General features: G+C 40.1%; 1 protein-coding gene across 2 annotated transcripts; it reads left to right on the forward strand.

The window, feature by feature from the left end:
- On the forward strand, positions 1–26,037 carry aldh1l2 (aldehyde dehydrogenase 1 family, member L2). Of its 2 annotated transcripts, none has more exons than XM_042403341.1 (23): positions 1–201; positions 2,459–2,603; positions 7,109–7,343; positions 11,201–11,366; positions 12,487–12,588; positions 14,508–14,597; positions 14,867–15,001; positions 15,226–15,351; positions 15,462–15,553; positions 18,575–18,722; positions 19,013–19,132; positions 19,253–19,380; positions 19,650–19,800; positions 19,915–19,985; positions 20,117–20,222; positions 20,475–20,562; positions 20,751–20,844; positions 20,952–21,051; positions 21,845–21,943; positions 22,340–22,505; positions 23,186–23,291; positions 23,381–23,585; positions 24,237–26,037. In XM_042403341.1, exons 1-23 carry the CDS (start codon positions 154–156, stop codon positions 24,285–24,287), a joined length of 2,772 nt encoding a protein of 923 aa, XP_042259275.1. In that variant the 5' UTR covers positions 1–153; the 3' UTR covers positions 24,288–26,037. The 2 variants fall into 2 exon arrangements, with proteins under 2 accessions (XP_042259275.1, XP_042259274.1); XM_042403340.1 differs by having other exon boundaries at positions 23,381–23,580; positions 24,232–26,037.
- Positions 26,038–27,906: the final 1,869 nt, after the last annotated feature.

Below are 27,906 nucleotides of genomic sequence, written 5' to 3' on the forward strand. Positions count from 1 at the left end.
CTAGACCATACCACAGCTACGGTCACACACTGACACACACACGCAGAGGCAGGTGTGTGTGTGCAGCCTCTGCAGCAGGTCGGGCAAATTGTGCAGCATTCGGATTTATTTTTGCATTATTATTATTTTTAATACACACAATACACCGTCATTATGTTGTGGACGGCGGGTCAAGTCTTGAGGAAATTCTCCACCTCATCCGTGAGTAACGTTGCTTTTCCTGCTTAAGCTGCACCAATGAATGAATAGTTCTATTAATACATGTGTTGCATTGATCAAGAAAAATCATTGTGGCAAATAGTGGACGCGTGCCATGTCGTTATGACATTAGCGGACTGAGCCAGGTTCGGCTCTGACTGCGAATCAGTGAGTCATAGTTGACATCCAGGTCTTCACAAGTCACTCTGCGACTGTATGGTTTTTTGGGTTTTTTTTTTTGACAAACACAGCAGTTAAGGACGTAGCCTATCAGTGCCAGTTTGCCACGTTACTGTGCCCCTCTCCCTCTGCCTGAGTGCTCTGACTGTACTGGCCTCTACTGTACAAGACCTGGAGGAGTTGCATCAGCTATGAGCTTCATACTGTAGACCGACAGCGGCTTAGTTCCGATCATGCAGGTCTGCAGGCAACATATGCACAATCTACTCATCCATTCATTATCATTGGGGGTGTTCTGCAAACAGGAACATTGTAATTCACCTGTGTGTCCCTGTCTGTGTATTCAACTGTTACTGGTTAATTGGAATGAATGGCTTTGAATGCATCATGACAGCCACACACTGGTGCCTCAGGTCCATTCATTTCAGCATGGGAAACATGAAACCTTCCTTCCTTCACACATGTGCTTGTACAGTCAGACGGGAGTGGGGGCCTCTGGCATGCACTTGAACTTCTCACTCTGTGGATGAGGGCTGTTCTCTCTGGCAGCCAATAGCTTTTCTGTGACCTGGCTCCAGCCAATGGCAAAGATTTAATGACCATTAGGCCAGGGGCGGACTTAATGAACTGGGGGCCATGGGAAAGGCAAGCATGGGGTACCATGAAGCTCACACCCTTGGCCTTTTCAGTTTATACTTTTTATACATTGCCAGTGGGTGTGGAAAGTTAAAGGAAAACTACAAGAATTAAAAGATTTTAAAAAAAAAATTATAAATCAATAACTTGGTAGCTAGTCAGGTTGAGCTCATAGGACTTGGTTTTCCAATCCTGTATTATAATCGGCAATCATTCTTTGAGTGGGTGTAGGGGGTAAATGCAGGTGGGCACCCTCCTTCCTTGGTGTTTCATTGATGGGCCCACACAACAACAGAACTTCAGGGGGATCAGTCGAGTCCGGGTTTCTTCTGTCAGTGGTTCAGTCCTGTTTATGCGGACTGTAAATCATAACCAGCAGCAGCAAAACAGGAAAATTCTAATATATAATAGACAACTATTATGATAATGGATTATTTTTTAAGCAAAAATATCAAACTTTTACTATTTCCAGTTTGTAAAAATAAGGAATTGCAGACTTCTTCTCTTTTCAATCTTTATGAATAACATAAAACATTATTATCCTGGGATTTTGGACTGTCGGTCAGATAAAAGAAGCAATCTGAAGACTTGGGCTCTGGGAAACTGTAAGGGGCATTTTTCACCATTTCCAGACATTTTGTGGACCAAACACTTAACTTAATTAACTAAATTATAACTGACTGATCGATTGATAATGAAAACACTTGTTATTTACAGCTGTAGTGTGCCTTAAAGTTTCCTATAAATATAATTTTGAATATTGTTAGCAACACCATAAACAGTGGTGATGCTCCACTAATATTGATGAATTAGTGGAGGTTTGAGAAAGTAACCTTGGTGACGTCATAGTGATGTCACCAGGGTTATCTCAGTTTGGGCTTGAAGGCTTTTATTTGAATGAAAAGCCAATATTACAATTTGGGGGTGTGAAGTTCGAAAGATATTTAAAAGACATTTATCAGGCATGGAGAGGTGATCAAAAGTTCGAGTTGCATTGTGGGAATTGTAGGATCTAGCGTTTTTGGAGTTTCACCCATACTAGAGATTAAAAGTCAGGATATCTTGGCCTCTTCTGCATCAATGTTGACGCAGATTTTTTTTTTTACTGTCTGTCTCAAGTCCCCCAGCTTTATGGAGGTACAATTAAAAAATGGCCCCTTTTAAGAGTGGTGTTTTGTTGGCCCCGCTGACCTGCTGACCTGCAGGTCTTTGCCTGCTGTTAAGACTGCCTCAACTGGTTCACCAGTTACATAACATCTATAGAACTAACATGAGGTCAGGAAAGTGTGAAAAAAAAATCCCCCTCTTCTGAACAAAAGCTCTATGTATACATGAAGATGTTTATTAAAGCACTGTAGTTTGAATGAGACATAATGCAGATGAGTATTTCCAGTACTTCCAGTAGTTCCGGCTGGAACTAATGTGGTGTTCTCTCTCATTACAGCATTATTACCAGAATAAGCTGAAACTAGCTATAATTGGCCAGAGCCTGTTTGGCCAGGAGGTGTACAGCAACCTGAGGAAGCAGGGTCACAAGGTGGTGGGCGTGTTCACAGTCCCAGATAAGGATGGCAAGGCCGACCCCCTGGGTAAGTTAACTCTACCTTCCTCTGTTCACCTGCTGGTTCTCTAGTTCTCTCTAATCTGTGCATCACAGAATGGTATGAACCATTAATGTCTTCCTTGTGCTTCAGTGAGCTATTATGGTTGATGGGTTACTATATATACCAAAGGATTCACAAGAATCAGTTTAGATTGGTTTATTCGATACCTGGAGAGTCCTACAGTTTGGTTCAAATGGTGTCATTTGATCTTTGGTTGCAGCTAATAATCAACCTTAAAATACAAAACCTTATCTTTCTCTAAGAAAAAGGTGCTCCGGTCTGTTAGAGCAAAAACACAATCCAAAACAACAACAGGGAACAACATAAAATACCAGATTTTATGAGTATAAAAAAATAAATGTTGGCATCTCACAGCCAGCAATTACTCATGCAGTGTGGACTGGTGCACAGCTATTAAAGTCCTGTTCTCTTTACTCCCCTCACACTGAAAATATCACTGAACTTGTGGAATGAGAGGTTACCGAAAGGTTGTCCAATAAATAAAGGTATATGCAAGCAGCTTTAGGGTTACCATGTTCATTTGTAATGAGTCAGAGAGAACTCTCTCTAAAAACTTTGTCTAAATTTTTTCATAAAACTTTTAGCAATGTGGGCTGATGGTAGCATTGAATGTCTGCTCAGATTCTTAGTTGCCTTGTTTGCTTTGATCAGGTAGTTCTCCATTTAACTCAAAATTCAAAGTATTTATTTTAACACCAGAACCGCTTTGGGAAGGTTACTGTTTTATTAAAATATTGAAGTAAGCACAGTCTTCGACTTTTTGTAAAATAATGTTGTGTAGCACCCCCTATTGTTATATATAGTGAAGATAAATCCAGATTAAATTTAGATTATACAACAACAGGACCAAAACAGGTGATAATTTAACAAACTCATTCCGTGACTTTAGACTTTCCTTTGTGAAGACAATGCCTTAATACAGTGACAGAGGATATTTTTAGTATAAGAAATGTGGTAGCCAGGCACATGGGTAAATTTTACCCGTTGGCGGTTTTAGGTATATCCGGTTGTAAGTCATGATTTTCTTCCCAGTGTCATAACGTTACAGCTGATGTGTTGTGTAAAGTTATATTGTCACAGCATGCAGTCATTGAGGATTAATCTGGTGCAGATTACTAAAACATAGTTAAACATGCAGGCTGTAGTTTATTTTGGTTTCTCTAGTATAGTTAACAATCACTTAGCTAGCGTTTTAGTCTAAGTAACATCTACGCTAATGATACAGACACAAATGTTAGCATACTAACATTAAGCTAGTTAGCATTGCTATGTAATAAGTTGCTAATAACCCTGGCAGTTCTTGCGTTAAAGTTCTTGTTTGGCTGTTGAACATTTGGCAACTTTTGCTTCTTTAGTTAAAACAGTAAATTTTTTCTGGCAGTGGAACAAGCTGTAAACGCAGCGTTCACCTTATGAAGTTGTTACAGTTAACACATTAGCAAGAAGTTGCTTATTTACACATCCAGCAGACACGAGGCAACATTATCATTCATTTGGAGTCATGTTTCTGTCCACCTGGTGAACATAAATCCAATATGGTAGTTTTTTGACGCGGACATTTTTGTCCTTTAACAACATCAGTGCGACCTCAAAACTGAGGCACAAGGGTTTAACAGTCATTTGTTAATATAAAAATAGTGATTAGTACAGCTTTAAATGAAAAACAAAAAACACCAGACGTGTCAGTGTCAGACAAAGTATGGTTTCTAAATATTAACAGAACAAAAAGAAGAGCTCCCTGGTTTGGCTATAGGTGGATATTAAATACTCTCTATAGCAAAAAAAGACATACATAAGTCAAATACAGATTTTACAGTGTATATTTCTCCTTGTGTATAAATCTAACACCAGGTTCACTTATAACTGGATGGTGTGAAATTACATATAAAAATGCATCAAAAGACATTTATATAAATGGAACAATAAACATTTAGGTGTGGTGCAGATGGCCTCTGATGATCTGGGTCCTCTGTGGGTCATCAGAGGCCTGTGCTGTGGCTGAGGTAGATGCGTGTTGACTCCACAGTGCTCCTGGACAAAGACAGGCCTTTATCCTGCGTTAGTTGCGGGATAGTGGATCCATTGTGTGTCTGGGGAGAGGCCCTGTGTGGCCCAGAGATGCAGCTCTGAGGTGAAAAGTCTACCATTGGGCCGCACTCTTTGGTATGATGCAATTTTCCAGGAAGCATCATCATCGACATCATCATCCAGCTGGGCGCTCTGAGCCTCCTGCCCTCTGCATGTCATCCTCTTCATCTCCAAGATAATATCCATGTCACAGGTGGTGTGTATTAGGCAGCAGAGGAAGGACTCAAATGCAGACTATAGAGGCAAGCAGGGACAGTTCAGTGAGTTTATTGTCAAAAGTGAAGATACAAAAGCTCACAGGCATGGGTAGCAAGTCCAAACAGCAGAAGTGTTAAATCCACAGAATTGCAGGGATGAGATACAGAAAAGTCCAGACAGGCAAGCAAGCAAGCAAGCACATGCAGATATGGTCCAGGTAACAGAAAACAGAAGCTAGAAAGCTCTGACAAGGGAACACGGGATCTGAGCCTGTATATGAAGTAAGTGACTGATGAGAGAATGAGGTACAGGTGGGGAGATCAGGTGAGGGGAATGAGGTGATTGCAGGGCAGATGGGGAAAGTAAGGAGAAAAGTCTGAGGGCATCTGGTGGACTGCTGAAGAATGGCAACTAAGGTATCTGGGGAAGTAGCTATGCAGCTGGAGGAAGGGACATAGAGCCAGACTAAGACAATCCACCTATTTCCTCTTACCGCCTCTAGTCATGAACGCATTCCTGCTGTGCCTGAACCCAACTTGAGTTTTCATTCTTTAAAGCATTCATCGTTATTTGTCACATTGTAGTATGTTGGTGTGAATTTGGACTGGAATCCAACAGTTACGTTTGTTTTTAGATTGACACAAAATATCAACTTAAGGTTTAGCGCTGTTAGTCAGACAAAAGAAGCAGACTGAAGACATCAGTTTATCATATTTTTTTACTTTTTTAGCATTTTATCGACTGAATGATTAATTGAGAAAATAAACGGAAGATTGATTGATAATGTAAATAATCATTAATTGCAGCCCTAGTTGTTTTTTTTTAAATTATAGCATTGTTTAAGCTTTCTACTTGATAATCTTTAATGGTGCAGTAAGACGCTCACAAGCACCCAAACGGAGACTTGACCACCTCATACTACCATGTTTTTGTCTCCAATAACCCATTTTGTCAGATGTGAGTATATTTCCATGTTTGCTGTGTCATAGGTTTGAGAGCAGTTGGGGCCTGTGTAGGTTTCTTGTGACCTCAGTCATGTCATGTAGCACATAGAGTCAGCTGTTGGACAGAACTGGAGAAAACTGGTTCATCTGCAGTATTGTGCCATGTTTATTTCAGCTTTGTTCTCAGATGTGTGTGTATCTACAGGAACAGCAGGTAGGACTGGTTCTGACAGGATTCAAACCTTATCTGACTCGAGTTGAGAGTCCTACATGTGGCACTTTGAGCCTCCATCATAGAGAACAATTTATCCCCGGTATTTTTCATCATTAGGGTCATGAGGTACTACCTCAGCAAACAGGTACCATTTTCAAAGTTTTCCTTGTTAGTAGTCCACCCCCTTATTTAAATTACTCAAGAAATTAGACAGTAATTTGTCAGCATTCTTTCATATGTGAGGATTTGCAGCTGTACTTTGTCACATATAATTGTAAAGTCAAAATTTTGGGGGCTTAGTCTGTTGTCTGGGCATATTTGACTTCTTCCTCTTCTCGCATTTTATAGAATACACGATTAATTGATTAATTGATTAATTGAGAAAATAATTAGCTGCCTGAATTATTTATTAAATTGTTAAAACTCTCAAAAATGTCCCTTTTTTGTTGCATTTACAGACAGTCTGACGATTATCAGTTGACAAACACTGATTGTCAGTCGCTAAAAATCATTTTAGCTTTCACAGGCTACAGAGTTAAAAAATGAAATCAAGAAGACAGTAAATAAGCTTTGTAAAAACAGCAATGTGACTTTCTTCATTTGTTCAATCATCTCAATTCAAATAAATAATAATACATTTTACAACATATTTTGGAGCATCCTTGAACACACCAACAGGGAGAGTTTTGAAAAAGTTCCATACTGGGATACGTTACTCATTCATGTTTCAAGTCACTATAAATTCATTCTCATCACACATTGAAATAATCTGAAACCAAAGGGTGTCTGGAAGGAAGGACATTGGTCTTAAAACTGCTACGCTTTAGAAAATTGTCTGCAGTAAGGTAAAATATGCTGCAGGTGATTTATAGGTGATTACCTCCAGGAAAGGTTCTGTAAGGCTTACGAAAGGTCAGTTGAGGCCCTTCCTCCGTTGACAGGAGGTCTGAGGTCATCACTATACAGACAGACTCCATTTCTGCTTCCTAACCTGCTAAGCTATCTTCTCCTCTTGACTCTTTCAGCGGTGGCAGCAGAGAAGGACGGTACACCTGTGTTCAAGTTCCCACGGTGGCGGCTCAAGGGGAAGCCCATCCCAGAGGTGGTGGAGGCCTACAAGGCAGTGGGCGCCGATCTCAACGTCATGCCATTCTGCTCCCAGTTCATCCCTATGAACATCATTGACCACCCCCAGCATGGCTCCATCATCTACCACCCCTCCATCCTGCCCCTGCACAGAGGAGCCTCAGCCATCAACTGGTAAGGAAGAGGGGAGGGAGACATACCATCATACAGTTTTACTGTATACTGTGTATGTTGCTGGTGAAGAGTAATCACACCTGCCTTTTAAGTCTGTCTCTGCTTCCAATATAGTTTTTGCAGAATGCATCTTGGGTTGATGTGTTAAGAGAAATAGTTGGAGAGATGACCTTGGGTACCACAAAAATCTATACAGTATATAAAATGTAGCACAATGTGATGTGGTGCTTGAAGCATCACTTATATGGTGTTAAATAGTACAGTGTGTTAATTGTCTCAGTCTGCAGAAACAAATAACAACGTGATTTGCACAGACTTTGTCAGAACCCATTGAATCATGGCTGAATTGTATTGTGCAGCCACATTGTGAATCAAATCATGAGATTAAAGGGGCACTCCAGCGGTTTAATATTGGACTTCCATAAAGTTGTCAAAATTGAAGCAACAGGGGCTGAAATATCCTGACTTTTAGACCGTAGTATGGGTCAAGCTCCTAAAATGCTGGATCCTACATTTCCCATAATGCAACTAAATAGCATAATTTTTTCAAATTTTCAAGCTCCTCCAGAGCCACAGAAGTCATTATACAACTGTTTTTTACAGGCTGATTAATTCAGTTAATTGATAAAGTTAATTTATAAAGTCGGTGTTGCCCCTGTAACCCACCGTTCCTTCCCTGATTAGTGTGTGTTAGTGGTTTTAATTGGATCTGCACTGACATGTAGCAAAGGAATTAGTATCCTCACACAGGTTAAAGGACATGACTGCTGTAACTTTGCTTTTTGCTCACTGCCTATATGGATTCACAGTAGTAAAAAAACATCTGCAGCCATAAATAAACAAGACAGATAATGGGTGATTTCTGTCGGAGTGTGAACAATTGGCAGCTAGCCAAAAGAAATTATATAGACTTATGCTTTAACTGACACATACAGAGGGCAGCCTGCCAAGGGCTTGTATGAGAGACTTACAACTGTAGCAGTCAGTCATGGAAATGCAACACATGCTTTGTTAATTTACACAGCAGCTGGTAATTGCAGCTCATTAACAGGATTAGCAGACCTTTTTTCAGATTTTTTGTGTAGTTGTCTCTTCTCCAACATGGTCATCTGTAACCACTGGTGAGTTTCAAAAGAAAATGTTCACTTTCTGTGCCATAATAAAACATTTACAGTATGCAGCAGTGGTGGAAAGGAACTAAGTAAATTTACTCATGTACCATACTTAAATGCCAATTTTGAGGAACTTATACTTTACTTGAGTTTTTCAATTAAATGCTACTTTAAACTTAGGGAAATATTGCATGTGTTACAGTCCATTGGTAAAGCTTAATCCAGTGGTGCCCGACCTCTTTGGCTTTTGACCCTTTTCAAAAAAGCAGTATATGAAGTAGCTTAAACTACTAAAAACAATAGGATGCTACATACGCATTGATGAATCAGTAATAACAGTAATGTAATATATGATAATATATCAGTCTGGCCAGTTTTCAAGAATGAGTACTTTCCTTTTTGATACTTTAATTACATTTTGCTGATAGTACATACTGTACTTTTACTGTACAGTGATGATAAAGGTGTATTTTGTCCCCTCCTTACAGGTGTAACAAAGATAACAAGAGTGAGGGAGATGTCAAACAAGTAGAAACAGTCATGAGAAGAGCTGTAATCAGCTTAAATAAATTATATCCTGTGTGTGGGTGTACCATGGATGTGCACGGCCTTTAAGTAAAGGATGTGAGTACTTCTTCCACCACTGATAGGCAGCAGACATGTAATTGGACACTAATGTATTGCACTGTATTATTTGTATGTTTCTTATACATTAACATTTAGCAGTCATCATTTGTCACATAAAAATGGTTGTCATCTTCAATCATGGATGAAAACTATCACGAACATTTTTAAACACCAGTGTCATACTGTATTAGCATATACAATTTACATATAAATCAATCAGAGTTTATTTGTAGAGCTTTCATATAGGTCAGTTCCAAGTGCTTCATAGGGGACTGAAAGACGACTGAGATCAAAAAGACAGTAGATTTATTAACAGTAAAACAATCACAGATACATGCACACAAAAAAGTAAAAATATAGAGATATTAAATAAAAAGTGAAATAAAATTAAAGACGAATTAAAGCTACAAAGTGAAACATACAAATGAAGCGTTACAGCACTACACTACAGTCTTACCTGGTCTGGTATGACCAATAGCTTATAGTGGCTAATTTTAGCTAATATTAGCAAATTTTAGGCAGATACTACAGAGTAACTGATGTTACTGGGTAACTTTGTGACTCTTAACATTTACCATTATCCTGCAATTGTCACTTTTGTCCACAGTGACTGCTGTTAGCAGACGTTGCATTGGCTTCCTCACCAAAGGCTTTTGTCCTGCACTACATAGCAAAAGTATATAGTTCACAGGCCCTCAGTCCTCTCTGTTTACCTGGTCAAGGTAGAGGAAGAGAAGGGTTTGCTGCTATCTGTCTGGCACACAGGAGGTTTAAACCAGTTCTGTTTGACCCCAACCTCCACCGAACTGGTTTTCTTATCACTGCCTCCTGCTAGTCTGTCGGTTCTCCACCCTTACTATCTCTCTGGGTTTGTTATCACTGTGTGTGAATGAATAGTTTCTATCTGTTTTTAACTGAAAAAAACACAACTTGAAATATTTCTTGAGAAGATAGTGACTGTTAGGTTTGACCCTCTGCTGCTACTTTTACCATCTACTCCCTTGTTGAGTCAGTCATATTTCATCCACTTTGGACCATTTCCTTGTGACTGCCCTCTTGGTTGCCGCTAATAGAACCCTAACAATATTGATATTATATGGATTTGACTACTCACAATTTTAACAGAGGTATATAAAAGGCCTATTCTTTTACTGGGTGTGGACATGTTTATTTTTCAAAAGACAATGTTTGTTTAGACGATATAAACTTTACCTCCATTTATGTAACTGTAGCAGCTGAGCATCGCCCGGTCAGTGCAGGTTAATTTCCTCAGTCACATTAACTGCTCCACTCCCAGGTTACACAACACAAACATCTAGAGTAAAAACGACATGTCTTCCCTAAAATATTTAGTTACAGAGGTGGCTTGGTCTAGGGCTGTATTTTCAGCAGCTACTGAATGATCATAGAAATATTATAGGAATACTACAGGCAGCAGTGTTTCTGTATGATCCTCTCGCTCTTTCGCGACTACACGTTGCTCCTTGTAACTTTGATCATGAAGGTGACACTACTCTATAGAATATTTAGGCTAAAATATAGTATAGAATTGAGTATTTATAGTATATAACTTAGAGAATATTATAGATCCAAGACAAAACTGACAGAAGGGCAGGACTGAGAGAAAAAGGCGCAATTACAAATCCGTCTATTTCAGCACCAGGGACAGCACCTTGGATTTATCAATGCACAGCACAGTCAGGCTATTGATATTTCAGAGCCATGGCTGGGGCATAGATTCTAACCTGCACAAACCTTAGTCAAATAAAGGATTAATGAGTCAGACAGACTTGACTAACATAATCAACTAAACAACATGAATCCATTCAAGCTAATATATGCTAACAAGTCTTGCCATTGGCCTTTATATTTTTATTGCCCAATGAGAACCTTCATTAGATAGCTCACATTCTTATCAACAGTCTTGATTGCCCCAGTCTGATTCTCTCTGCAGACACCTTTTTATCTCTTCTTTTTATCTTTTCTTTATCTGCCTCTGACCCATTTAGTCAGGTTTATGGCTATTATATCCTGTACCTGCTCAAAAATAAGTGTGTTATGACATAACTCCAAGTGTTTATTTTGTCTGTGTGTGTGTGTGTTTGTGTATGTGACCAGGACCCTGATCCACGGTGATAAAAAAGGTGGTTTCACAGTGTTCTGGGCTGATGATGGTCTGGACACTGGACCAATCCTGCTGCAGAGGGAATGTCCTGTTGAAGCCAATGACACTGTGGACACACTCTACAACCGCTTCCTCTTCCCAGAAGGCATCAAGGCCATGGTATCCACCTGGAATTTAATATTTTTAGCTCAACCAGTCCTTATTATCAGTGGTTCCCAACTGGTCTAGCCTCATGGTCAAAATTTTCCCTTACACATCAGGTCTCAATTCACATATTCACCAACCTAACACCTGATCAGTATATTTCCATCCACCTGTTCTAACTGCCAGTGGATTGAAAACCAAGTTCTTCTTGTTGTAAGCCGGCTGTGTTGTCTAATATTCACAAAATGAAGACTGAAATAACAGAAGTACAACTAGAACTTAGAGCTCAATTAAATAATCTGCATTACAGCAAGAGAGTGAATTAAGGGCTTAAAACCAACATAAAGCATTTTAAAACTTTAAAAGCATTGCAATAGCACTTACTAGATAATGATAAAGAGATCCAGCAAGATCTCAACCCAGGCCAGTGCTTAACCGCATACAACTTTTTTGTCTTCCTCTTTTTTTGTGTTTAGCATAAGTAAAACCAAGTTAAATATATATATATATAAGTATTTCATATGTCTGAAATACTGTGTGTGCTCATTTGTTGTGAGAGCGATGGTCACATGACTGACAAAGCCAGCATCAAAAGTCTACTTGTACTATAAAGCTGTATGATGTAATGCTGCTACTCTCCACGGAGCGGGAAGCAGTACTTCACTGCAGTATTCACTGGATTCACAACCTTAGTTTTTTTTTTCTCATGATGTTGACCCACAAGCTAGTGACCCACTCACAATAGACTCACCAGTTGGGAACCACTTCTTTGATCATGTAACACAAAAAGGATTGTAAATCAGCATAGTGTCATCATGTATGTATGAATAGAACATTTTTCACATTCACTAATCAAGAGACTAGTTAAGGCCTAAGACATGCTTTGTAATTCATACTTGTTTTTATCTTTAAATATAACTACCGTGTATGATAGATGCAAATAATTTGCATGTTGATAAATTTCATAGTAATATCTAGAGATGTTTTTCAGATGATTGATTTCATATTTACACTCTCATTGTATTCTCGGCTCTGTCAAGAATTTACACTTTTCCATAATAGAAAACCAGGGAGCATATGATAAGATTCATGTTGTTATTAGTTGTAAACTAGCTGTTGCTGTTTTGCGGTGCAGGTTGAGTCGGTGCAGCTCATCGCTGATGGGAAAGCTCCTCGAATTCCCCAGTCAGAGGAGGGAGCGACTTATGAAGGCATTCAGAAGAAATCCAATGCCAAGGTGAGAGTTCTCACTCCAGACAACAGCCTAGAGTCATTTACTGTATGATGTCATTAAAAAATCACTTAAGTCAGGAGATGAATCCTACTGACTTACTGATCACTTCACTTTACCTGTAGCACCAACATGAAGCTGACATTTTCAGCTTTTAATGAAATATCTGTTGGATGGATTGCCATGAAATTTAGTACAGACATTCATGTTCCCCTCAGTATGGATTGTAATGACTTTTGTGATCCCTTAACTTTTCTCTCGTTCCAACATCAGGTTAATGTGTCCCATAATTTGGTTCAATTACATTCCCATCAGTCTCAGCTGTACTGTGGTATTAAATGTTAGCATGCTAAGTAAGATGGTGAACATGGTACACGTACCTGCTAAACATCAGTTTGTTAATGTTGTCATTGTGTGCATGTTAGTATGCTGGCAATAGCATTTAGCTCGAAGCTGTGCCTGTTAGCATGGCTGTAGACTCTTGTTTCTTTTTGAAAGGACATGATAGCAAAATGGTTTCTCACACTATGAAAACTTTGAGCTTGTTTATCTATTTACTTCAAATGAAGCCTGACAGCAGAGCGCATGTGTTTTAACTGGAATATTGTCCAAACATGTACACGGCAAGTTTACAACAAATGGAGTCTTGCAGTACTTCAGGCAGGCCTGGAAGTCAGTTACAGTTACCTCGCTGCTACACTGCTGCCTGCTTAAGAACTTTACTCCCTCCACCTCCCCAGCCTCCTCCTGTATTAACGTTCAGTTAGTCATGAATTGCTAATGTTTCTTTTTAATGTGTTCATGTTCATTAAATGTTGTGTATCTCAGGCTCTGCTGGGGGGTTTGTGAGGTCAGGGACAGTCTGCGTCAGGCTTGCTCAGATTTGTTCCATAGCATCACGTGAGCAGAGCCACAGAGCCAAAATATGCAAGTTACAATAAATGGTTAAAATCTTGACGTGAGTGTACTGCTTGAAATGAAAGCTTTGTGTTGAGTTTTCATACTTGAATTTTCTCCAAAGTTATTATACTTGCTTAACCTCAGCATGTTACCGTAGTCACTGAGAGCATGTTAGCATGTTGACATAAGCACTTAGCTCAAAGCCTCTCTGTGCCTAAATACAGCCTGACAGAGCATGGCTATTGACTCTTGTTACATAATCTGGAGGCCCTGTCCCATAGAGATAGTCAGGTTCCAGAAGTCTTCAGTAAGTTGATTTACAGAAATAACAATTCTTTAAGCTGCTCTGATCGGTATCAGAATCAGTATTTTATTAGCAGTGGAGGCCCACATGTCATTTCTGGCCCAGGTTTCCCGACACGTTCATCCAGACCTGCATATAGATGAGTTGTTTCACACACGTCACCTTAGAATTACCAAGAGAGTCATTCCTAAAGGTAAATGTCTACTGGTGTAGATGCTGGAATAAAAAATGTTATTTCAAACACAGATATGGTGTGATAAATTACACACTCTAACATTGAGTGCAACACTGTGCTGATGCCACTTACTTCTCTTACATAAATACACAGCTCGTATTGTGCTGCTGTAAGCTGTTGGGCAGCTGCTCAGTGCAACACCTTCATTTACAGAGAAGCATGGAAATGTATTGTTGCACAACATGTCGTACAGGGTCAGAAATGTATGACTGAGCTGCTGGCTGCTGTTTATCTTACAAGGGGAAAGACAGAGGTGGGGCTGATCTCAACCGCTCTCTGATTTGTCACTTGCAGCCATGTTCCTGGCAGTGTGTAAAATATGTGCTATTCTTAGTACACCAGCTTTTTTTCCAGCATCGGTTTTCCACGTGAGGCTCAGCTAGCGATGGCCAGCTGTTGGGCTTCCCTCTCTTTCTCAGAAATTTCTGTGACCGCATCTGAAAATGAATTTGAGCATGTTGACCCCAGCGTTTCTCTGTCCCTCAGGTGAACCTGGCCCAGCCAGCTGAGGCCATCCACAACTGGATCCGCGGTCATGACAAAGTCCCCGGTGCCTGGACTGTCATTGATGGTCAGGTGAGTTTCCTGGAGCACACAAGCAAAGAAAATACACACACTAGGTGTCTATTGTAAGGTCAGGCTGATACGGATCATGGATTCTTTGGTAGGCTGACATTCAGTACCTTTAAACATGCAGTCGCCATGTCCTGGAAGATTCTTAAAATGACTGAATACGTTCAGAATTTTGGCCTTAAATGATCTTACATTCAGATATTAAAATGTGACTCCACACACAGACACAAAATATGAATTTTTAATGCTTCTCTGTCTGTTTTCTCCCTCAGTCTGTGACCCTGTATGGCTCGTCCATGTTGGGGGGGTCTGTACCAGCCGGTCAGCCCCTGGAGATTGAGGGTGCGTCACAGCCCGGCCTGGTAACCAAGAACGGGCTCGTCCTGCATGGAACTGATGGAAAAGCAGTGAGTGTCTCTTGTCGTACTACAAAACAAACGTTCAAAGCAAACAAACGTAGAGCAGGGCGAGTGTGGCAATGCCTCTGTTGGCTGCGCTCCAGGTATAGTGCAGTAGGTTTTCTTGCTGCAGGGTTATTTTAACACAGCTGGACATCATGCAAATACACTGTGTTGGCATGTCTCCTCTTGCCTTCTTCCTGTATTTAATCCAGTCTGCGTTTGCTCTACAGCTCCTGGTGAAGAACCTGCAGTTTGAAGATGGGAAGATGATCCCTGCCTCCAAGTACTTCTCCTCTGGAGAAAGCTCCAGCGTGGAGCTGACCGACGATGAGAAGAAGATGGCAGAGGAGATCAGGGCAAGTTGTTTATTTGATTGTAACCAATGCTTCTCCTGAATGATGTTATCTCTGTTATTCAGATGTTTCTCCGTTTTTAACCTGATGTTCTTTGCTTTTGTTTATCACAGAATATCTGGAAAGGCATCCTCAGCAACGTCTCAGCCATAGAGGACACCACAGACTTCTTCAAGGCTGGAGCCGCCTCCATGGATGTGGTCAGGTGAGGGAGGAAGCCAGTGCAGCGATTGGTCAGAAATGATTCACCTGTTATTTTAGAACATAGGTGGCAACAAGTCTTCATTTTGATCAGAAGTCTCAGGTCCTGAACATTTTAACATTTATAGACGCGTTAAACCATCTAAGATTTATCTATATTCTGAGGCACTATATTAGATGACACTACAATTCAAAGAAAATTCTTATTTTTCACATTCCGCAACATAATACACAATCTTATACAATCATTAACCTTCTGTTGTCTAGTTGCAATGATGACAACTATATTTAATGTAAGAGGGCGACCATGTCTTGTGTCACTGAGTATTATATTTTGCACACACATGCTGTAGACAGAATGCAAAGCCATGTCTTGATACAACATGAAGAAAGAGCCAAAATAAATGCATAATTAGATGCACATTCATGAGATGTGATCATTAGCATAATACACCCTCCTAAAATTGCTCTGTAAGGCTCCACTCCATTTGTGGGCGAGTGTCATTCACAAAAAAGGTCCCAAAGAGTAAAAACACTGCGCAGCTTCAAGTCCTGCTTTCAGAAATCAGTAGTAAAATAGTTTAGTGGTGTTTGGACAATAATCTGGTCCTGAACACCCTAAAAACCAAGGAGATCACTGTGGACATTAGGAGATCCAGGAAGACCACACATCCCCCTCTCCACATAAATAATGAGGAGGTGGAGAGTGTCAACAACATCAAATTCCTGGGAATCCATATAACAAAAGATCTCTAATGGTGCTGTAACACGTCCCACCTGGTGAAAAAAGCTCAACAGAGGCTTTTCTTCTTAAGAAACCCCAAACAGGCCAAACTTCCCTCTCAGCTCCTAGTAAACTTTTACAGAAGCACCATAGAGAGTATCCTCTGCTGCTGTGGTATGCCAGCTGTACCACCAAGTACCAGAGGAACTTGGTGTGGGTCGTAAAAATTGGACAGAAGATTGTGGGAACTATGCTCCCAAACTTGGACACACTGTATGTTAGCCATCTACACAAGAAGGCTAGCAGCATCAGTAAGGACCCAACCCGCCCCCCAGGTCACAGTCTGTTTGTCCCCAACAAACAGAATGAATAACAGCTTTTTTCCCCCGAGCTGTAGCCACCATCACCCCCCCACCCTTCCATAGCTGCAGAGGACTGTAAATATTACCACCCACCCCCCACTCCCCAACTGCTGCTAATGCACTCCAACACTTCATTACATACCTGTAACTTGTTATGCAATATTATTTATTACCTTGTTTTTATCTTGTTCTCTGTTGCTCATGGTCACTGAGAGTTACCACATGTCATTTTGTCGTATGCCCACAATGACAAAGCGTCTTATGTCTTAAAAACATAACAAATTTAGGAGTGTCACTAGTAGGAGACCCAAAACAATTAGAACATCCAGCTGATCATCAGAACAACTGTGACAGAAATAAAGAGAAAATGATATGACATACAGTTAGATGCTAAAACATGTCTTTCTAAAGCAAAGCCCGCCATGTATAATATGAGAGGCAGTCATGTGATAGTCACAGAGATATTAGAGGAGAGAATGTTATAGCCAACAGTAGGTGATGTTACACTGTCAGCTACACGTGATACTGGACAGAGAGACACAGAGGCAGCTGTCAGTTAAAGAAGTTTCTTGGAAACTACTGAAATGTAGAAGCTGCTGCACCACAATATGCCAATAAAAATCATAAAATCTAAAAACCCTCTCTGTAAATTGGCAGCCATGATGATGATAATATGGTCAATAGAATGTTAATTTTGCATTAAGTTTGTTTTAGTTATATATTTATTTTTGTTATTTTCAGCATCATATTTTAAGCCCAAATTAATTTAGATTAAGACATTATAACTGTAAGTCAAACAAGTGTTTCTCCTCCTGTTAAGAAAGGCAGAGATGATCTATTACCACCACCACTTGTAAATTACATTCATACATAAGAAAAATTGTAAGTACAAGAAAACAGATGAATTCCACAAATGTTCTTAAATCACTCCTACGTGCATCTTAAGAACAAATCTGTTGATATGAGGGCTTCTTGCACAAGGTCCAATGAGTCTATCCTGCGATATGGTATTACAGTCAAGTTCAAGGGTCAAATTTTTAGTCTGCTGGAGAGAGCAAGGAAGACATTTTTTGAGCGGTTGAATATTTGGCAGGCCAGTAGGATTTCATCTGATTATTCTCATGAGTATGAACTAATGAATTCTGGTAAGAGGTCCCATTGTCCAAACACAGTCGTTACCAACATCATCAGTTAAACTCATTAACAGACAACTGATTGAGGACAGACAAAAGTGTAGGAGGCTGTCAGATAACTGTAGGACAGTTCTTGTGTTTGCTTGGAGGTAAGTTAGATGCGTGAGATATGTGTTGATATGCTTGTTATTTATGGAGGAGTGCCTTTTTTCATATTGGTAGGCAATAAAAGCCAACTTGAACGTTATTCTTTTTCTAGACCCCATCTGCAGAGCATTTCTATAGTTGGAAGGATCTTCTGTAAGGTTTTTAACTTCCAATTGTTGTGTACTAGTGATGGCAACCATGCATTAATATTGACTGCTGCAGGTGCTATATATGGTGCTTTGTTCAGACAAATGAAGTCTTACATGATTGGTAAATCTATGCCAAGTCCAAAATGTTCCCAGTTTTTTCAAATTAAGTCTGGTGTCACAAAGAAAAAATGTGACTCAGGTATCTCAACGTGAGTCCTTAGCTCAGTTCAAGACTAACCTGCTCTGTTAGGTCTTTTCATTCTCCTTAGTTGCTCAAATTGTAACTTAAATTTCTTGCATGAATCTGTTTTTTACCAACCAGCAACAGTAGCTAAGAAGACAAGCAGCTTGTGGATAGAGAGCAGCCAGTTCAAATCCTCTGACAGCTTGGGATGATCGGGGCAATAAAAATAGTAGAATCAGTAATTCTTTACTCTCTGTGGTCAACCCATGCGGAGGTTCATAAAAGAACTTGAAGCAATGGTGAAGTGTTGGTGTGTCTGTGTCCAGGCTGGTGGAGGAGGTGAAGCAGAAGTGTGCCGGCGTCCAGCTGCAGAACGAAGACGTGTACATGGCCACCACTTTCCAGGATTTCATCCAGATGTTCGTCCGCAAGCTGAGAGGAGAGGACCAGGAGGAGGAGCTGGTCATCGACTATGTGAGTCTGAGCACCAGCTATTATTGTTTCAGGACCCAGTAAATCTACTCTCATTTAACCTTATACAGTTATACAGAAAGCGGCCAACTTCCACCGCAAGAGAGACTGTTTGTACAAGATCTATTTTTTCATCTTAACATGCAAAACAGCCTGTAAGATCCTTTCATCTGGACGTGTTTTGCGTTGTGTTTCTTTTCCTCACTGTTGTCAGATGTGTACAGAGTTGAGTCTTTGTGGCTGATTTGTGATTGTCGTAATGATTTGTTTTTTTTGGTCTGGTTTGTATCCAGGCAACCAAAGAAGTGAACAACATGACAGTAAAAATGCCGCACCAGTGTTTTGTTAACGGCCAGTTCGAGGACGCAGAAGACGGCAAGAGCTACGATACCATCAATCCTACTGATGGATCAGTGAGTGACATGACATACTCTCACGTGAACCCACACCAAAGCTTCTACAGGATCATTTGTTGCATGATATTAACTCAAACTTATTATCGGACCGTGTGTGACCGTCACATCTTTCACCAGGTTATCTGTAAGGTGTCCTACGCCTCAGTGGGGGATGTGGACCGGGCGGTGGCGGCTGCCAAAGAAGCTTATGATAATGGGCCCTGGGGCCGGATGAACCCTAGAGACAGAGGAAGTCTGCTTTACAAGTGAGTAGCTCCACCTAGAGGACTGCAGTAACATTACGAAAAATAAACCAACAGTCAGATTCGCCAAGATTAAAAACACAGTTCATTTCTGATTTACTGCTCAGATTTTATTTTGCTTTTAGACTGTTCAGGCCTTTATTTAGGACAGGCTTATATTAGAGATAGGCCTTTATTTCTAATTTCAATATGATTTGATCTGATGCTAGGAGGTCTGATTTTTTTTTTTTCCAGTGACATTGCACAAAACTTGATACCATTCTACCTTGTAGGCTTGCAGACCTGATGGAGGAACACCAGGAGGAGCTGGCCACCATCGAGTCCATCGATTCAGGAGCCGTGTACACGCTGGCCCTCAAGACCCACGTAGGCATGTCCATCCAGACCTTCCGCTACTTCGCCGGCTGGTGTGATAAGATCCAGGTAGGTTAACATTCAACAGGTTTTCCCCCTGTGGCTGACACAGAAACTGTAGCTTTATGAACATTCATCACTGATTATAATAGCAGAGGCACGTGCAACTGTTGTTTGCTGCAGGGCAAGACGATTCCCATCAACCAGGCCAGACCCAACCGCAATCTGACCTTCACTAAGAAAGAACCACTGGGGTAAGATTTACTGAAGGTTGGATCAATTTAATAAGTACCTCTTATGATTTATTGTATTCAGTTAATATGTTTATCTAGTTCTACTACAGTGTGCACAATGTCCATTTAGTAAGTGAGTGTTTCTCTGGTAGTGTGTGTGCCATAGTCATCCCATGGAACTACCCTCTCATGATGCTGGCATGGAAGAGTGCTGCCTGCCTCGCAGCTGGAAACACACTCGTTCTTAAACCAGCACAGGTGACCATACACACCATACACACACACACACACACACACACACACACACACACACACACACACACACACACACACACACACACACTCTTTAAATCAAAGCATTCACACAAAGTACTAAAATAACTGTTGGTTTCTCAAACTGAATACGGATAGTGTTGCACACAGTTTACCATAATCCTATGTCTGGTTTAATTCTTTCCATCTGGTTGAATAGATTTAGAGTCAGTTTTACATTGTTTCTAATATTTACAGGTCACTCCGTTGACAGCACTGAAGTTTGCAGAGCTGTCAGTGAAAGCTGGAATTCCAAAAGGAGTCATCAACATTTTGCCAGGCTCAGGTAATAAAAACAGATTGTTAGCAAAGCCATATCATCTCAAGGCCCATTCAGTAGCTGTTGTGGAGCTTTTGATCATATCAAATGATCTTCATCAGCAGATGGAGCTTTCCTAGTTGCCATGGAATTGTAGTTGTACATAAGCCAAAATTGAATTGAAGTACTGACAGTGCTTCCTCTCTGTCCTGCAGGTGGGATGGTGGGACAGCGTTTGTCCGATCACCCGGACATCCGCAAGCTGGGTTTCACCGGCTCTACTCCTATCGGCAAACAGATCATGAAAAGGTATGACCCAGTAAACTCACTCTCTATTGTGAGTATTTAGGTGACTATCACATGACACTTAATGCTCTCTCTCTCTCTCTCTCTCTCTCTGTGATTTCCTCTTGCAGCTGTGCGCTCAGTAACCTGAAGAAGGTTTCTCTGGAGCTGGGAGGAAAGTCGCCTCTCATCATCTTCAGTGACTGTGACATGGACAAGGCTGTCCGCATGGTGAGAGAGGGAAGGGACTGTTGTTGTTGTCTCACTGTGGGAGCACAGCAGGGGATTATCAGGCTGTTTTTATACTGTGTCAGTTCTGAAACAATGAGTCAAAGTAATCTCCAGCAATTTATGATTTATTAAGCAAACTTTGCCCAGAACAGTTAATTATTTAACAAAATGTTTCTCTATTTTATGCATTTGAATATTTTTAGAAAGTTGGTCCATTCTGTGTGTCCCATCAGTTTGATAACGCACAACAAAAGAATAGAATGTTAATTGCATAATCTTTTTGGCTAATCATTGGCTGTCAAAACCTATGGCTGCAACTAACTATTTTTTTCTGATAATGGTTATTATTAGTGATTAATCTGCTGATTCTTTTCTCAATTAATTGTTTTGTCTAAAAAATGTGAAAAAATAGTAAAATATGTCATTAACAATTTTCCACAGCCCAAGATGACATCCTCAAATGTCTTGTGTTGTCTGAGCAACAGTTCAAAGCCCAAAGATATTCAGTTTACTATCATATATGGGAAAAGAAAAACATCAAATCCTCACACTGCAGAAGCTGATACATTAATCGCCGATTAATTTCCTGCAGATGGACTAATTGTTGCAGCTCTAGTCAAAACTGACACGTTTTGACTGATGATATTACTGTACTGCAAATGTGACATAGAAGCACATATTTTTAACTGATGGCTGTCAGTTTGGCAGAAATCTTACATTACATTGCTTTGTAATGTAAGATCTTTGAAATAACACTGTTTCATTCTGTATCTGTGTGTCTGCTGCCTCACAGGGAATGAGCTCTGTGTATTTCAACAAAGGTGAGAACTGCATTGCTGCCGGGCGTCTGTTTGTGGAGGAGTCCATTCACGATGAGTACATCAGCCGAGTGGTGAGTGAGCCAAAACACTGACATACTGTATATTAAAGGGGTAGTCCAGCAATTCAGTATTGCACCTACATACATGTATGTGAGGGATTCATGAGGATGCAACAAAAGGCAGACTTTTAATCACTAATAAGAGAGAAGCTCTAAGAAGGCTGGATCCTACACTTCCCATGATGCAATTCAATAGCATCTCTTTATTAGATCCTCCATGATGACATCATTACGGTTATTTTCTGAGGCTTGACGAAGCTCCCCTGATGTGTAAAATCTGCGGAGTTCCCCTTTAACCAGCTAGAACTGCTCTGTGCTGCATGTGACCTCCAGGAAACATTATTAACATTATTAGTGATCATAGCCTAACACAGCAGGTTTCAATTTTCTCACTCTTGCCCTTTTAAGGTGGAGGAGATCAAGAAGATGAAGATCGGAGACCCGCTGGATCGCTCCACAGACCACGGCCCGCAGAATCACAAAGCCCACATGGACAAGCTGCTGGAGTACTGCGAGGTCGGAGTGAAAGAAGGAGCCACGCTGGTATACGGAGGCAAACAAGTGGACAGGCCAGGTAGTACACACCGCTGTGTTAGGTTAGGTCAGATTTACACAGAGAACATGAGGCAGTGGTGAAGAAAAGAGCATCACAGAACAAGTGTCAGACCATTAAAATCATCATAAACTCTGCCAGAGTATGTGTTTGTGTGTGTATATGAGGAGAGGGTTGAGTTTTCTTTCTTTTAATTTGTTTCTTCCATTTTTTGTCTTATAGCCTTTTATGTGTCATTCTTTTATCTACAGTCATACATTTTAGCTCTGTTTTGAAAAGTTGCTGATGAATTTAGGCCCGCAACTAATGATTAGTTCCACTATCTAACAGTATATATATGTTTTTTTACTATTAATTTAATCTTTTAGTCACAATACTAAAATCTTAAAATGCTAAATACGGGTTTATGGAAGATTTCTTACTTAGTTTTAGCTTTTAGCATTCAAAAAAACATCCAGGTTTTAGAGAGCAAGCGCTTCAAGTTACGCTTAAATTAGCTTGTTAGCAACATAACAGATGTTACATTTTAAGTTAGTTATTCAGTTCAAAATTCAAATTGGTTAATTGTGAATTGACTATCAACTAGTAATTTCAGTATTTGACACAGAGGAGCTGCTTTGTTCTCTTTTCGCTCTTCTCTGTTGAAGCTTTAGCATCATTGTTAGCATCAGCTAATCATCACTGTGCTCATTTTCCTTCAGGTTTCTTCATGGAGCCCACTGTGTTCACTGACGTGGAGGACCACATGTTCATCGCCAAAGAGGAGTCCTTTGGCCCTGTCATGGTGGTGTCCAAATTCAAAGACGGGTGAGTCATCATAAGAGTATCCTGCTGCAGCGCTGTGGTGCAATATGAGTTGCTAACGGTATCCTCTGTCCTCTTCCTCGGAATCACAGCGATGTGGACGGCGTGCTACAGAGAGCCAACGACACAGAGTACGGCCTGGCTTCAGGTGTGTTCACCCGCGACATCAACAAGGCCATGTATGTGAGCGAGCGGCTGGAGGCTGGAACAGTATTCGTCAACACCTACAACAAGACCGACGTGGCTTCACCTTTTGGAGGTTTCAAGCAGTCCGGCTTCGGCAAAGACCTCGGTGAGTAGAGGCATGGAAATGATGTCATAGTGACCTCATCATGGATATCTCAGTTTCGGCTTGGATTTGAATATTCTTTTTATCAGATAGTCTGCTTAAAAACTGGTTTGAAAGAAGTGTGCATTTAAATGTCAGGAAGGGTCTAGTGAGAAGACACTATCAAGTTGCATTATGGGAAATGTAGGATCTAGCATTTTTTACCCATACTAGGAACCAAAACTCTGCACATCAGATTTTATGATAAAACAAAACAGGAAAAATGTCCTCCACGACCAAATGTATTATCTCACCCTACTTAGAGTCTCATCTCTAAGGTTGAGACAGTAGTTCAAATAGAGATTGGTACAATTTTCAGCATGTGTCAATAATTCAATTTAAATATCATAAGAAGAAGAATGGATTAAGACACAGCTTAGACCAGTGGTTCCCAACCTGGGGGTCAGGACCCACCAAAGGGACACAAGAGGATTTCATCACAAGATGAGAGGACTAAGAAATTAGTAGTTATATTTCTGTCAAAATGATGTACATTTTTCAATGGCTTTTTGAAATAATGTCTACATTCACCTCTATTTATTCCCTCAGTAACCAACAAGCTTGAACCAGTTAGTATTATTCAGCTGACAAAGGTTTGTTCTGTCTGATCCGCAGGCGAAGACGCTCTCATGGAATACCTCAAGACCAAAGCAGTGACTGTGGAGTACTGAGGCACAGACTCTCCTAACGAACTCTGACCCACATCTGAATAGGAAGGGACTCGTCTGTCTGCTTCGATCAGACATCCAACTACATTCAGCATTGCTTCTGGACGGCGTGTGTGTGCGTGAGTGTGTGTGTGTGTGTGTGTGTGTGTGTGTATAGTACGAGTGAGAGGAGAGCTTTGTTGTTTGTCTCGGCTCAGTTTGAACAATGTGCCTGTCTGTTGGCTTTCTGCGTGAAAATTCACATCATGGACGAGGAACGTGAAGTTTTTACCCGCCTCTATATCAAACACATACAACCTACAGTTGGACACCGCTTTGCCTGATGGGAGCTGAGCTGTTTCTGACTGTATGTTTCAAGGTTTCAGTTCTTCCATAATCAGCATGAAAGATGCAAGAAAGCTGGATTTTACATAATAACACTACTCACAAATTTCTGCCTGAAACCTGTTTTTCCAATCGTCAATCATGCCAGTTCAAAATTTAGAAATGATCTGCCTTTCTCATTGACTTGTGAAGCTGCTTTCACCATTCCTTTAACATCCCTTTTTTATTGTTTGGCAGCTTTTAGGCATTTGTGTACCGTAGCAGAAAAAAGACAAAGGTATTAGTTAGTGCATAAACTAATTTATAAATGAGTGTGAATGTTAAACAGTGTGTTCAGATGCCTTTTGGGTTGAGTTTTGGAGAATCCGGTGCCCTCACACTGGAGAACTGCATCTCAGTAGCAAAAAATAGTACCAATAGTGAAGCTATTGATCAGAATTGATTGTCAAGTTGATGGGAAAACAGGGTTCAGGTCAAAAAGTTCTTTTGAGTCCTTAATCCAAATGAAAATAGTTTTAACAAAGTAATATCAACTCAATGTCTACTTACTATGTTTTTTCAAAGCTTTCAACCCCACTCAAAAGCTTGCAACAAAGCTAGTAGGTTGATCCTGAGTTTAAGAGTATCTTCACACCAGGCTGGAAAGCTGTGCTTCACTGTCTTCACTGGTTAGAAGTGTGCACCTGCACCTGTAATCACACCCAAAGTGATGGATCATGGTGTACTGACACCATGGAGTACAGTTTTACATCACTGTAGTGGGGTGAGAAGTTTCACCAAAAGAGGTGTTATGTTTCTCTTTAATATTATTTTGTCAGATACTATTTCCAAGGTCAAGAATCAACTTTGACACTCACATCAAAACAAACTGGTAGCAGTGAAAGAAGGGACTGTTGACAATGTTTTATTTAATTAACTGGTTTAAGTCTTAATGTATGAGTCTTCATGACGGCCAAATGCAAGCAGGTGAAGAACCATAATTTTAGTTTGGTTTCCTTCCTCCCAGGCAGCCATTCATTACAGTTTGTTTCAGTACACTAAGAAAATCTTGCAGACTTGGTTACAAGAAGTTAATTCATCACAGTCAACATTTAGCCACATTTATAGTTGACAATTATTTTCTTCTATTGTCACGCAGTAATGCAGCTGAAAGCAGGGATTCCTCCGTGTAAGTGTGTTCGTAAAACTGCAACTAACAAAATGTGAGAGCTGGATGTTTCAAATCATCACATTCACAAGTTACTGCCAACAGGAAATCAAGACTAGAAGACAAACGAGTAGTAAAGATGACTATCATGAAAAGAACAAGTGTGAATTTGGTAGTTTCTCGTGTTAAAAAGGTTGCTTTCTGACATCTGATGTCACAGTGTCCTTGAATGCACCAACAAGGAGTTTTCAAGGCAGTTACTGCTCACACTGCATTGGCATATGATGATGTAACTTTTAAAGTAATTGTTTCTTGTGATGGATTACCTGCCTCAAACAAATTTCCGCTGTAAATGGTCGACCTTTATTTTTAGTCTGAACATTCAAAACACAAAAGCACCAGAGTCTGCGCAGTCTTAAAACACTTAAGGTATTTAAAGGATCAGTGTATAGAATTTTGTGGCATCTATCAGAACAGACTTAGCAGAAACAGAAAATATAATATTCATAAGTATGTTTTAATTAGTGTATAGTCACCTGAAAATAAGAATCAGGTTCGAGCGGGTTCTCTTCCATGGAGGCTGCCATGTTTCTACAGTAGCCCAGAACAGACAAACCAAACACTGGCTCCAGAGAGTTTTGCAGCCTCTGTAGGGGGGGAGGGGTGTTCAGCTGGTTGCAATCTGCAACCTCACAGCTAGATGCCACTAAATCCTGCACACTGGTCCTTTAACTGTTGGATCTGTAGTGAGCCATTTTTATTTTATCTTCATCACAAACACTATGGTTGTCATCATGTCCTTGCAGCCGTCTGTTCCCACATTGTAACTTTAGACATTCACTTTCTCTTCCCTTTGTCAAATTTGACTTTCTTTGTAAATATTTTTTAACAAAAGAGGGAAAAAAGGACTATTTGATATATTTTTGACAATGTATTTGTCAGACAGAGGAAGACTGTATGTCATAACACTATATTATATTTGTCAAAAACACACCAGCTAGATGTTTTTATGCATCACTAAGTTGTGAAATTAGTTTTTTTTTTAAAATTTGTCCCATGTTCTCAGTTAAGGCAGCAAGGGCTAAGAAGCAAATGTTTTCTTTCTCACTCTTTGTGAAAATAGAGAGAGCTGTCCCCTCAATCACCCCCTCAAACAGTATGTCTTAAACCAGTAATGTCATACGATGAAGTGAATAAACTTTGATTTGAATTTTACTGCTGTTACTCGGACAATATGCTAACATACTTTGTGCATGGTGGGAGGAAAAAGTGATACTGCTCTTTCCACAGCTGGTGCTATTGTGTAGTATTTCCTGTTATATTTAATATCATAGACTAAGCCTTTAAGTGTCTTCCTAGAAATACATTTACAGTATATGTTATTGAACACATTTTGCACAGCATAATTGATGCATATAATATCTGATGCATAAATTCTCTACAATTCAACAGTGATGTAAATGAGTTGGTATGTTATTGAGCTTCGTAATTAGCTAAAGACTGTGTAGCTGTTGCTGAACAATGGCCACAATTATTACCATTGTGACGATTATTAAATAAGGGTAAATAGGGATTTTTCACAACCTGCCAAAACAAAATTATGCTATTAATGGCTCATAAATGATTTATAAAGCATCAGTAAATGATTTATTAGCCAGTGAGTAAGCCATTATTTAAAAAGTGGTACCACTATATCTATAGAAAGTTTGCTAACATTAGCTAACATTAGCCACCATACAGTGCACTACTGGTCATATCAGACCCAGTGAAACTGTAGCAGTAAAACCTCTAAATGTATTGAATACAGCAAAAGTGTATTTTATTGCTTATAAATTTGACATTTCATTTGTAATATGAAGAAGGTTTTAAAAGTTAAAGAATAACGTAACACCGGGCTGAAAGGCAGAGTTTTGCTGCCCTCTGTGACCTGCATCAGTGACATCAGTTCAACCACTGGAGGTCAGCAAAGACAAGATTTTTAAAGAGTCTCAAGTCACTCTTTAAAGGGTGGCTCATCAAAATGACAAGGAGACATGCTCTTTTAGCTCCAGTGGTATCTGCTCATGCAGATAGTTTTGGTTTTATTATTCCAGATTTGAGATAACTGTCCCTGATATTTCCTCCTCCCCAAAATATAACAGAGATAAATGG

The sequence above is a fragment of the Thunnus maccoyii genome, chromosome 23 (genome assembly GCF_910596095.1).
Source record: "Thunnus maccoyii chromosome 23, fThuMac1.1, whole genome shotgun sequence".
In the NCBI taxonomy this organism is placed as follows: domain Eukaryota; kingdom Metazoa; phylum Chordata; class Actinopteri; order Scombriformes; family Scombridae; genus Thunnus; species Thunnus maccoyii.